The sequence below is a fragment of the Coregonus lavaretus genome (genome assembly GCF_964263955.1).
Source record: "Coregonus lavaretus genome assembly, chromosome: 6".
Lineage (NCBI taxonomy): Eukaryota > Metazoa > Chordata > Actinopteri > Salmoniformes > Salmonidae > Coregonus > Coregonus lavaretus.
This window is the reverse complement of record NC_139993.1, coordinates 7,707,766-7,720,758: the sequence shown is the minus strand read 5'-3', so window position 1 is coordinate 7,720,758 and position 12,993 is coordinate 7,707,766. Positions and strand designations below refer to the sequence as shown.

Genomic DNA, 12,993 nt, shown 5'->3' with positions numbered 1-12,993 from the left:
ATGTCGTACCTTTTGTGGACCCCAGGAAGAGTAGATGCTGCTTTCGCGGCGGCTAATGGGGATCCTAATAAATACCAAAATACCTTAAACATTACAGGGGGAAATGCAGGGAAGCTGACTCTAGATCAGTGTCTGAGGCAACTTAATCCAACTCCACTGTGGAAATAGATGAAAAAGGTACAAACAACTTAGTATTCATTACATTATACATTCCAGACCATGTGACTTGACAGGATAAACATGTCCGGACAAAACTCCTGGCCCTTAAACATAAATTAAATACAACATAAGTACACAAAAACAAAGATGACAGCACATTGGACAATTGATGTCAAAAACATGACTTTATTATCTAGGATGAAATGTCCTATCAAGTACAAAAAAGGATCTCTTAAGAGTTGCCACAATCTGTTAAAAACATATAGTATTTTTCCCCAATTATGTTTCCTCTTACATTTACAAAAAAAACGAAATATTTTCAGCGATATGAATAAATAAAATCAGATAGTGATGAAGTTATTAAGAGATGTATAGAACTGGTTGGTTCTTCTTTTTTTTTACTCTTCAAAAAGAGTCAACATTCCTCACCCCGTTTTAAATCAATATGCACACAATATGCAGCACTTTTAATATAAAGGGCAATTTTACCTAAATGTAGAGTTCACTTTGACAAAAGATAGAGAATATCTATTGAATGTACAGGTAGGCTTAGTTGCTGGTTAAAATGGTCAAAAATAAAAGTACTAATGCTAAAAAAATCTCTAACATCTCTTTGTATATTGACAGCCATATTATACAATATGAAATAGAAATGGTGGACGATGCATGTAAGAATAGAAACTGGAGTGCATCGTTTGAAATGCAAACAGGTCAGTGAATAGGACTGACAAACAGGCTTCGGTCACCTCATCTCTCAACTCAGTCCACCTCCGAAAAAGTTGTTGCCACTTCAAACCAGGTTTTCGGTTATTGCCATTTAAATTCAGGAAGTAAACTAAAATTCCAATGAAAATGGGAATTTAAGTTCACTTCCAAAATTGAAACGAAATTGACCCCAACCCCTCTTCAAACCGAAGGCTTTCCCCCCCTACTCTTAAGTCGATCTTTAAGAGATATTAACTAAGAGCACCAGTGACAACTCCAAAAATGTTCTCCCCTCAACAAACAGTACTGCCACGACACAATTATTACAGATTAGAAAAGAGTTCCAAATATGATAAAAATGCCCAAGAGTTCCTAAAAAAATCTTCATACAAACCCCAACTTAGTATAAAGATTCCTCAACGAAGGTTGACTTTCTGATTTACTGTTCTAGACCACAACATGGTTTACTTGATGCAGTGGAAAACTCAAAATGATTTGACTTAATCCTTCATAGGGGGCCTATGAATTGAGAGATGCATGTGATCAAACCTTCTTCACAAAACATTGGGGGAGAGAGGGGCGATTGCGGTGTGGATGGTCAGTACACTTAGGTTAAATATGCCCTTTAACGGTTTTCACATTCTCCAAGTCCATCCTCAGCTATTATCCTGTGGAAGGACTTGGAGAGCATTTCTTGTTTTCATCGGATTAATGTCTTCAATTAAAAATGTTAGAGAAGCCTCTACATGGTGAGAAACAGAGCTTGTTTTCTCAATGTCGGTTGTTGTTTCATATACACCAATATTCCCGTCTTAGGTGGTAACATAAAGAGAAAGGTAAACGGAGGTTCAACGTCTGAAAAAACAAGGTTTTACAAACAGGATAGCATTTCCACAGTGAGACATTACATAGAAATGGTAACTTGGACTCTCTATGGCCTGTTTGGAGGTCTGGGCACATTCATCTTCAAGGTGACACCAAGTGGGTTCACGATGCTCTAGGATCAGCTCCTTCCGAACACAAGCAGCCAGACAGGTGTGTGTGTGCTATTTAGACCCATTTCGAATGAGGAATCATGAGATGAGGAAGCAGAGACAGCTAGAAAGTGTCAGTGGTTGTCATCCCAAATGGCACCCTATTCCCTTTATAGTGCACTACTTTTGAACCAGGGCCCATCTGGCTCTGGTCAAAGGTAGTGCACTACATAGGGAATAGGTTAACATTTGGGACATACACAGTACGAAATGGGAGTTGACCCCAGGGAAGGAAGAATAGCTTATACAAAAGAGATGTGAGATTAGTTACAGAATAAACAACTTGAAAATAGTCTACTGCTGCCTTGTTTCGTACTGCCCTCGAACGGCCAATTAGCTTATTGACTTCAGGGAGGTTCTCGCCCTCCATCCCTCCATTTCATCCACCAGATCGGAAGTGCTTTGAAAGGTAAGGAACCAGGATGTGACCTGAAAGTCTGAGCCTCCCTCCCCCCGTTTGTTGGGGATGTGGTATCTCCCATCATGAACACTAAGGGTTTGGATAATGGAACCTTCCACTGCCAGGCTCTTCTCTTTCCACAGCCATAGAGGTGGTTGAGGAGCGGTGAGGGCTCATCCGGTTTGGCACGAATGCCATTCGGCCTGAAGCACGCGTCGGCTACGATCTTCGAGGAGTGTGTGCTGCTTTTAAAAAGGGGGTGTGACTCCCACTCCCAAGTCCGACAGGTGTGGTGTGTGTGTGGACAGGTAAGAAGCAGCCTGGCTTCCCCATTGGAGTATGAGTGTTCAGGGGGAACCACATTGGCAGCCATTTTGACAGTTAGCTTTAGAAGGGGTGCTGACTGTGTATTCTAAGAGGCTGTAGACTGCAGTTTGTTGTTATGAGACCTACAGAATGTAGAGAGAAGGGGAAACAGTTGATGTGATCGATTGATATGTTTTTGTTTTTTTTATTAAAAGCTTGACAAATGACAAAATATGCACAAGGGAATACAACAACACTTATTGGATGCCAGTGGGGTCAGACGTCTGAGCAGAGAGAGCAGCCATGTTGGTGTAATGTTAGTTTAATGTTCTATATGGCTTGTATATACAGTGAGAACATACCATGTAAACCGTGGGACAGTCGAGTTCACCAGAAATGAACTGAAAAGCTACACAAAAAACTCTGACCTATATCTTACCATTATATTTATTTTGAACATATAATACTCCTTCACAAAAGGATATAATATGCACATAAAACAATAACATTATAGATTTATAAACCAGATAAAAGACTAATTGATAAATGTTGTTAATCTTTTTAAAATGGCAAGCTAAGAGGTACAATCGTTGCACGTCATCAATACAATAAACTTACTCTGTAAATTAAATGATAGGTTATCTGCACATGTGGAACTGAGTTGAATACAACATTACATGAGTGAGAAAAGTTTCAACATTTTAGAAAAATCGAATCACAACGATGAGGTTGCCGACTAACCTTTCCGATACTTGATATTGTGCCACACATGTCACCAGAATGAGATAAACAGAAATGAACTCGACTCCCATCGAATATCTGTCGTCTGTGAAATGAATGTAAAAAAAAAACTAACAAATGCTTTCCCTTGATTGCTGTTTGTGACCAACATGGCTGCCATTATCAAATGGAGAAATGTTTTTAAAGTGTCTTTCCTTCTAAAAATACCAAAAAAACACACCTACGGTGTGGTTTATACTGTAAATGTACTTTCTTACAAATAGTTTGATGCTGTTTTAAATAAATAAAAACAGCAAGGTCCAGGATAGGCTAATGTATTTTTTTAGAGTGACCCCGGCACCCAGCTCAGAATCCAGCTATAAAGGCCAGACTTATGACATCACAATCTGTAAGAGAGGGAGAGAGAATGGATGGCATAAACACATGCAGGTGGAAGCACATGACCATAAGCACACAAACACGCAATGCAGGGGAGGGGGAGGAGGTATAGATGCAAAACGACGTGCAAAAGACAGGAGCATGGATTGGGACATTGCTACTACACAGCTCTAAAGTGAATGCCAATAGAAAGTTGGCGCCACACGCATACACAGACTCCACACAACAGACCACAGACAGATCTGTGTGGAAGGTCTGGTGTCTGATGGTTCGGTGGCATCTAAGGCCCTTCAAGTTTGCCCCCAATGGCAGCTGCGACAGAGACTAAAGCACTGCAAACGCAGCACAAACTCAAAACATCAAACTTCACAGAATCATCCTAAAGTTGGGGAATGTCTAGAAGGGGTGGAGAGAGTGACAAAAAAAAGCGGGAGGGATAAGAGAACAGCACAAAGATGAGGCGAGGACGGAGGAGGAGTGCAGGCGGATATGATGAAGACGAAGATGGGGAAAGAAGAGAGAAAAGGTGGGATGAGCGCAGAGTCCAAAGGTCGGAAGTTGACTGACAAGGCCAAGGGAGAGAGGTCGGCGGTCTTACCTGCTGGCTTTGAACCCTTTGAGCTTCTGGACGAAGAAGTTCTCGAGGACCTCGGCGCACTGGTAGAACGGCGAGTCGCTGGGGTTGTAGTAGCGGCAGTTGTCGAAGACTTTGGTCATGTCCGCCACAAACTCCGTCAGCTTGATGTAGTAGCGCTTCTGCAACCGGTCCTCCATCGTAGAAAGGTCTAGAAAGAAGGGAGGAAGACAAGAACAACAGAACATGAATCACTCGGAATCAGCAAGTTGATTCTTCTCCAACATCTCGCATAGTTGCTTCAAAAGTAATTGCAGTTTATGTGGTGTAAATGTTTTGATAGATATTCAAGTATGCGTCTAAAAGCGCAATACATCACTTGTACATCTACTTGACAGTCAAAGATCCTAGCTCAATGCCAGATTCAAACCTCAATCTCTGGCTTGGCCCATTCAAATTGAATCACGCGGGATGTGACCGAGAGGCCGACCCATCGATTCTGGCAACATGCGGTCAACTGTTATGAAAGTTGCCTTTGAAAGAAGTTGAAAGTTGTCTCTCAATTATCACGATACTTAGCGAGGTAAGCTAGCAACAAACCTGTTCCTTCATACTTCCCTCACAGGATAGCGGTGGTTTTCTCCCGTGTCGCTCCCCGGGGCTCCAATTTAAACAAACATATCCGATTCTTAACCTTCCCTCACCCCCACCCAGTAGGCAGGCCGACCACGTGCACATATCAAAGAGGCCCTTCTTCTCCGTCATCAGACTTCATCTACAAACCCCAAACTTACGCCGTCTGGACCGCCGTGGCCAGACGTGGCTTTTTTTTCTGCAGGGCGAAAAGGCTTCTTTTTTGCGGCCGGTGGACTACAGTTTCCAGGCCCAGGTCGAATGCACCGTCGTTTAGAAGGGGGCTACTGTAATGTCCAAGTGTAGAAGTCTCTGGGGTTTTTCCGCCAGCTCATTAACGGTTTGTTTGTGTGGAAGTTCAAAAAGGCAATGTTGACGCAAGTTCGCCTTTTACATGGGCAGTTTGATCTGAGTTGGAGGCCTTTCCTCTCGAGCAGGGCGATGGGGATGGGCTGTGTGTTTGGGTGTGTAACAACTTAGAGGAGTCCCTTGTGATGACTATTCCATTAATGACAACAGCACCTCTTTTTACAGTGTTGAATCAGTGCACACAGGAATGAAGGTGAATACGGAACGAATGCAAACAGACAGAACTCTCTCCCAACTCACCCATTGGTTCCTTAATGACGCCGTAGTAGTCTGGGGCGTCGTTCGGGTCCACCGGCTCCAGGAACGGCCACGCCATTTTGTGAGCCTGAGAGAGGCAGGGAGAGAGAGGGAGAAAGAGAGAGGAGACACTTGAGAGATGTGGAGAAATAAAACAAAGGATAACAAAGAGAGGTTGAAAATGGCATTGGGAGCAGCTGGCTCAACACAGATGTGCTCCGGCTACGTCCATGCCATGCGGACACAGAGGAGGAGGGGAAGAAGAGAGAAAAAAACGGAGAAGAGAAGGAAGAGGAGGGTGGAAAAACCCCTGTAGCCAGGGCAGTTGTCCAAGTGCTGCCCAGGGGACCAGCGTACAGATCAGATAAGAGATGAGAACAGAGGAGGGCTTTGTTTCGTACCGTCCCGACGTTCCGCTAGGTAGAGAGGGAACGAGGGTGAAGGGAGGGGTGAAGGGAGGGGTGACATACCTGTAAGGAGCGCAGGATTCTCCTTAACCCCTCGTTATCCTTGTCGGTGAGCGGCGTGAGCACGGTCATGGCGTCCTCCGTGGACTGGCACTGCGGACACACGTACTGGTCGATGTGGTTGGCCTCGCTCTGCAGGATGCCCACGCAGCGGCCGTGGTACCAGTTCTGGCAGCGGTCGCAGCCGATGTAGAACCTGAGTGGGGCCGAGGAGGAGGGTGGCAGAGGTGAGAAGGGTTAAGGTGGTATGGTTAACTGGGTCATGTTCATTGTGCCTGATGAACACGACCCTGGTTTCTGTTCTAAGTCTGATTGGAGAAATAGATTCTGGCGTGTCCGAATACCCATAGTTGCGTTTCTAAATAGTAGTCATTTTGGCTATGCGAAAATAATATGTTTTATAGTAAGGAACATTTCAGAAAATGTGTATGCTTTAAAAGCCAGGATGTCATACTAATTTCTGGTTTTCATCTAGTTAAAATCGCTCCACACTATAGAGGGAGAGAATAGTCTTTCGAGACCCACGTGTTTGACAAGAGCTGCTAATCAGAATAGGGGATGTGCGCTACCAAAATGAACGAATGACGAGAATCAACGCAATTGTGCATTAGATGATGCATTCTCAGTATGGATGAGCCTAGTATGCTGATATTTGTTGCTTACTGAACATGTTTTTAGTAAACAGTACATTCTAAATAGCATGTAGTACGATTAGTACCCAGTATGTCGTTTTAGTAAGTAGTAGGCAAGACAGATTTCGGACACGGCCAATGTCTTTACATAAGGAATTCAAGCTCTGTTACATAGAACAACCTTCAACCCTAGACATCAAAGGAAATAGAAAACAACACAAAGTATAACTGAAACGAAATATCAAAAGCTCAACAGATATCACCATCTTATAGATAATATTGTACGTTTTCGCCACTGAGAACCCAAACACAAAACAAATTTTTCCATTTCCATTTTAGTCATTTAGCAGACGCTCTTATCCAGAGCGACTTACAGGAGCAATTAGGGTTAAGTGCCTTGCTCAAGGGCACAGACAGATTTTTCACCTAGTCGGCTCGGGGATTAGAACCAGCGACCTTTCGGTTACTGGCACAACGCTCTTAACCACTAAGCTACCTGCCGCCCCACACTCAAACACACACACTCATTCTCCTATGCACTTACTGTGCTTCGTCGTAGGGTGTTCGGCAGATGCAGTAGAGTTCCTCGGTCTTGCCCTCCTGGGCCCGCTTGCACTCGCTGCAGATGTAGTCGTCCATCTTCTTGGCCTCCTTCTCTGTGATGCCCACACACTCGCCGTGGTACCAGTTGCTGCACAGGTCACAGCCAATGTAGAACCTGGGAGAACACAGGATGTGAAAGAATGCCAAATCACTATGGGGTCTAATGAGGTCATTGTAACCACCATGGTTTCAGGTAGGTTTGTAAGGAAAGACATTGATTGCTAAATTTGTCATAGTGTTTCAACTTCCTGGATGACAGCATGATAGTCAGGAAGCTAAACAATGCAGAGTCCTCTACGGAGTCAAAACAAAAACAGGCCACCATACGACCATGGTTTCAGGTGCGTTTGTTAGGAATGTACCGATTGCCATTTGTGTGTTGCCATAGTGTTTCAACTTCCTGGTTGATGGCATTTCAGGAAGTAAAAAAATGGAGAGTCACACCGCAATAGTTTCAGGTGAAAGTGTGTGAAATTTCAATTTCAGGTGAAATTGATCTTCAATTCTGTTAATGTTTTAGCTTCCTCGTAAATGGTTAACAGTATACATTTTGACTCTCTCTTCAGAGAGGCATTGGAGGTAGCTTAGTACACTGCTCAAAAAAATAAAGGGAACACTTAAACAACACAATGTAACTCCAAGTCAATCACACTTCTGTGAAATCAAACTGTCCACGTAGGAAGCAACACTGATTGACAATAAATGTCACATGCTGTTGTGCAAATGGAATAGACAACAGGTGGAAATTATAGGCAATTAGCAAGACACCCCCAATAAAGAAGTGGTTCTGCAGGTGGTGACCACAGACCACTTCTCAGTTCCTATGCTTCCTGGCTGATGTTTTGGTCACTTTTGAATGCTGGCAGTGCTTTCACTCTAGTGGTAGCATGAGACGGAGTCTACAACCCACACAAGTGGCTCAGGTAGTGCAGCTCATCCAGGATGGCACATCAATGCGAGCTGTGGCAAGAAGGTTTGCTGTGTCTGTCAGCGTAGTGTCCAGAGCATGGAGGCGCTACCAGGAGACAGGCCAGTACATCAGGAGACGTGGAGGAGGCCGTAGGAGGGCAAAAAACCAGCAGCAGGACCGCTACCTCTGCCTTTGTGCAAGGAGGAGCAGGAGGAGCACTGCCAGAGCCCTGCAAAATGACCTCCAGCAGGCCACAAATGTGCATGTGTCTGCTCAAACGGTCAGAAACAGACTCCATGAGGGTGGTATGAGGGCCCGACGTCCACAGGTGGGGGTTGTGCTTACAGCCCAACACCGTGCAGGACGTTTGGCATTTGCCAGAGAACACCAAGATTGGCAAATTCGCCACTGGGGCCCTGTGCTCTTTACAGATGAAAGCAGGTTCACACTGAGCACATGTGACAGACATGACAGAGTCTGGAGACGCCGTGGAGAACGTTCTGCTGCCTGCAACATCCTCCAGCATGACCGGTTTGGCGGTGGGTCAGTCATGGTGTGGGGTGGCATTTCTTTGGGGGGCTGCACAGCCCTCCATGTGCTCGCCAGAGGTAGCCTGACTGCCATTAGGTACCGAGATGAGATCCTCAGAACCCTTGTGAGACCATATGCTGGTGTGGTTGGCCCTGGGTTCCTCCTAATGCAAGACAATGCTAGACCTCATGTGGCTGGAGTGTGTCAGCAGTTCCTGCAAGAGGAAGGCATTGATGCTATGGACTGGCCCGCCCGTTCCCCAGACCTGAATCCAATTGAGTACATCTGGGACATCATGTCTCGCTCCATCCACCAACGCCACGTTGCACCACAGACTGTCCAGGAGTTGGCGGATGCTTTAGTCCAGGTCTGGGAGGAGATCCCTCAGGAGACCATCCGCCACCTCATCAGGAGCATGCCCAGGCGTTGTAGGGAGGTCATACAGGCACGTGGAGGCCACACACACTACTGAGCCTCATTTTGACTTGTTTTAAGGACATTACATCAAAGTTGGATCAGCCTGTAGTGTGGTTTTCCACTTTCATTTTGAGGGTGACTCCAAATCCAGACCTCCATGGGTTGATAAATTTGATTTCCATTGATAATTTTTGTGTGATTTTGTTGTCAGCAGATTCAACTATGTAAAGAAAAAAGTATTTAATAAGATTATTTCATTCATTCAGATCTAGGATGTGTTATTTTAGTGTTCCCTTTATTTTTTTGAGCAGTGTATAATGAAAAAAAGAACACAATAAAATAACAGTAGCGAGGCTATATACAGGGGGTACCGGTACCGAGTCAATGTGCTGGTGTACAGGTTAGTCGAGGTTGTCACATGAAGACTCTGAAGAATACTCTATTCCTGGTTTTTCTACTAACCCAGCACTGGTGGTTAGACCGTAGCACCATATCCGTTAGTTACCGTAAGCGTACCTTGGAATCCTGGGATTCTAGGATGTGTTTAAGTGTTCCCTTAATTTTTTTGAGCAGTGTATATATTTAACGTGTTTGGACTACATTAAGGCTCTTCAGAAGGACTTCAGACAAGGGTCATGTTTGCGGTAGATAAACGTGGGTTACGTCCCAAATGGCACCATATTCCCTAGTGCACTACCTTTGACTAGAGCCCAATGGGCACCCTAATTTCTGTATAGTGTACTGCTTTTGACCAGGGCCCTGGTTCAAAAGTAGCCCACTACATAGGGAATAGGGTACCATTTAAAACACAGCTCGTCTCTTACTTGGACTCGTCGTAGGGCGTTTTGCAGACACAGTAGAGCCTGATTTCCTTCTTGCTGTCTCTTGAGGTAGTGGTGGAGATCATCTTCTTCTTGGCATTAGCTGTCGACGCTGCGTCCCTCTCCTCCTCCCGCTTCCGCTTGTGGGCGGAGGCCGCCGAGGTGAGTTGGGAGGTGTGTGTGAGGGCGTGCTGGGCGTGATGCGTGTGTGCGGCGGCGGCCGCCTGGTGGGAGGCGGCCTGGGCCCTTTCCTTGTCCCGTCGCAGCTTGGCGAGGTCCCTCCTCAGCTCGTCCTGTGGAAGGAGATAAGGGTAGAGAGTGAGATAGAAAGTGTGTGTTTGTTGGACATCTGTGTGCAGCTCTGCTACCATGTGTCCATGGTGAGTACAGTATGTTCATGGGAGAATGTCGCGTGTGTGTCTGACCTGCGTCTCCAGCTGCAGCTCCTTGTCCAGCAGGGCTCTCTTCTTGAGGATCTCGGCCTTGAGCGTCTCCTTGTGCCGGCAGAGCAGCGACGACAGCTTGGTGGCGTTGGCCTTGGTCCTCTTCTGCTCGCCCGCTTCCTCCTTCTTCCTCTTCTTGACCGCCTGCTTCTCGTCCTTGTCCATCTTGTCCAGGATGAACTTCATCACCTGGTTGCACACAATCATCCTGGGTGGAGGGGATAGAGACAACATGATATAGGCCTTATAAAACATTAGGAAGGTTTATATATGCTTATAACAAGTTTAGCATTATACTGCCAGCCACACAACATCCTGAGGGGAGGGGGAGAGATGTACCATATTATATAAAGGCTCATACATGCTTATAGCCATTTATAAAGATGAATACCACCAGGAACACAATCATCCTGAGGGGAGGGGTGGATGGGATTTTAAAACATGTTGTATTTAGATGACAATGTTCAGTCTTCATTTCAGTTTTCCCATCAACGTAACAGGAGAGTTAGCTATGAAGCTCATTTTCATCCATAGTCCAGTGAAGGAATTTTAAAGTGAATAGATTTATGGGAGTAATTCTAATAATCAAATATGAATTGACTTGAAGGAAATTGAATGAATAATGTTTCCATACATCATAAACATCATTAACCTTTCCATCACCCGTTCGTTACCTCAAACTACGAGACAAAACACTGTAAGCCAATCGGTAGCCATGTCAGAAGGTCACGTGTGACAGCTGTCAAGAGTGTTTTTGTTCCCCGTGTTTATTTAGAGGTGGGGCCGGAGAAAGATGGAAAGATAGACTAGCAATAGGAAGCCACTGCGCTCTCACACACACACAAGCTGGGGAGATCAAGGTCAACCATGGTTCCCAGACTGTGCACACTGACGTGACTGACCACAAAAGAGAGAGATGGAGGGAGACAAGACCCCCCCCCCCCCCCCCCCCCAAAAAAAAGAGAACGACACTCACGGTTGTGTCCCAAATGGCACCGTATTCCCTATGTAGTGCACTACTTTTGACCTGAGCCCTATGGGCCCTGGTCAAAAGTGGTGCACTACATAGGGAATAGGGTGCCAGTTGGGACACAACCACAGTGCCCTGGCTTGCCCTGCTCCAGTACTGTAGGTTTGGTTTAAACCCAGTGAGGAGGACACAACACATGGTCTGTCTGTGGTAACCTTTCCCATGACCCAGACACGTTAAATATAACCCCTGGCTTTCTCCACAGGGAGGGAAAGGATGACACCTCCACACACACACGGCGGGTCAACACAAGGTCTGATCGTCATGGCAACAGCGTTAGCTAGGTCCTAGTCCCTCACCTCTGGTTCTCCTCTCTCTCGGCGGGGGAGATGGGCTTCTTCTGCTTGAGGTGCTCGATCACCGCGTTCTGCTTCATCACCACCTGTCACAGAGGAGACAGAGGGGTCAGAGGTCAACTCAGGCCTCACACCGGTTACGTTCCAAATGGCACCCTAGCCCCTATATAGTGCACTACTTTTGACCCGGGCCCATAGGGCTCTGGTCAAAAGTAGTGCACTATATAGGGAATAGGGTGCCATTTCAGAAGTACCCATTGTGTGCATGCACTACAGTAGGGGCGCACGCAATCCACAAACGTGCTCGCACACATGCACATCATATACCATACACACAGAGGTAGCATCTAAAATAGACAAAGACAGTGGGACAGCTTGGAAAATAAACCACAGTCGTGGGAGCAGGCTGTTTATGTACTGATGTCAGAGAGAGACGGGACCTACTATACTGTTACACTAACTGTGTCTGGCTGGCTGCCTGAACACACAACCCACACCTCCCCATCATCCAAACTTACAGACAGGCGAACACATACATGTAAGTCCACGTTTCTGATATTGACCACCACCCGCACCTGTTTCTGGATGATGTCGCTCTGGCTGGCTGCCGTCAGTGCCTGCTCCCGCTTGGCCTCGGCCACCAGCCTCTTCTTCTGCTGCTGCTGCTCCCTCAGCTGCTGGATCCTCTGGAGCTGCTCCTGCACGCTGGCCGTCTGGATGGTCACCACGTTCTGGATCGGACCTCCAGGCTGGGCTCCACCGACCCCGGGTTGCTGGATCTGGATAGGCAGCTGGAGCTTGATCTGCTGGGGGAGAGAGCCTCCGGAGGTCCCCTGTTGGGCCTGGAGCTGAGCCAGGACCTGGACCTGTTGCTGGAGGCCCGGGACGGTGATGAGCTGGTGGGGAGAGCCCTGGAGCTGGAGGGTCTGCTGGGGCCGGCCCGTGGGGGTGCCGGGGGGGTGTTTGATGGACTTGACCTGGAGAGGGGTGGGGGATTGGATAGGCATGTGGGCCTGAGTCTGGGAGGGGAGTTGGCCCTGGGGGGTGGCGGATGGGGGGATGCTGGTGGCCAGGGCGGCGCCGGCCTGGATGGGCGCTACCGCCTGCTGTGCGGGCTGGGCAGGGGTCTTGGTGGTCTGGCCCTGGATGGTGGGGGCTGAAGGGAGGAGAGGAGAGAAAGAGGATGGGCAGACCTTTAGAAGACACAGAGGCTACGGATAATGTAATGAGTGTTTGTGACAATCCAGTGTCGTATTGTAATAGCAAAACAATGATCTGCGAGTGTGTGTGTGACTGCTGGTAGGCTA

The 12,993-nt window shown here is 46.7% G+C and overlaps 1 protein-coding gene across 1 annotated transcript in view; it reads right to left on the bottom strand.

Annotated features, from left to right (window-relative positions):
• Window positions 1–325: 325 nt before the first annotated feature.
• Window positions 326–12,993, bottom strand: part of LOC311131498 (nucleosome-remodeling factor subunit BPTF-like) — a 50,165-nt gene continuing 37,497 nt past the window's right edge. Inside the window, exons 24-32 of the mRNA XM_084164524.1 lie at window positions 12,262–12,842; window positions 11,690–11,772; window positions 10,343–10,568; window positions 9,921–10,210; window positions 7,180–7,353; window positions 6,007–6,199; window positions 5,540–5,624; window positions 4,322–4,508; window positions 326–2,747 (exon numbers count right to left, since the gene is read on the bottom strand). Of these exons, the coding sequence (XP_084020650.1) occupies window positions 2,711–2,747; window positions 4,322–4,508; window positions 5,540–5,624; window positions 6,007–6,199; window positions 7,180–7,353; window positions 9,921–10,210; window positions 10,343–10,568; window positions 11,690–11,772; window positions 12,262–12,842 (1,856 nt within the window). The 3' untranslated portion in view covers window positions 326–2,710. The remainder of the gene's footprint in view (window positions 2,748–4,321; window positions 4,509–5,539; window positions 5,625–6,006; window positions 6,200–7,179; window positions 7,354–9,920; window positions 10,211–10,342; window positions 10,569–11,689; window positions 11,773–12,261; window positions 12,843–12,993) is intronic.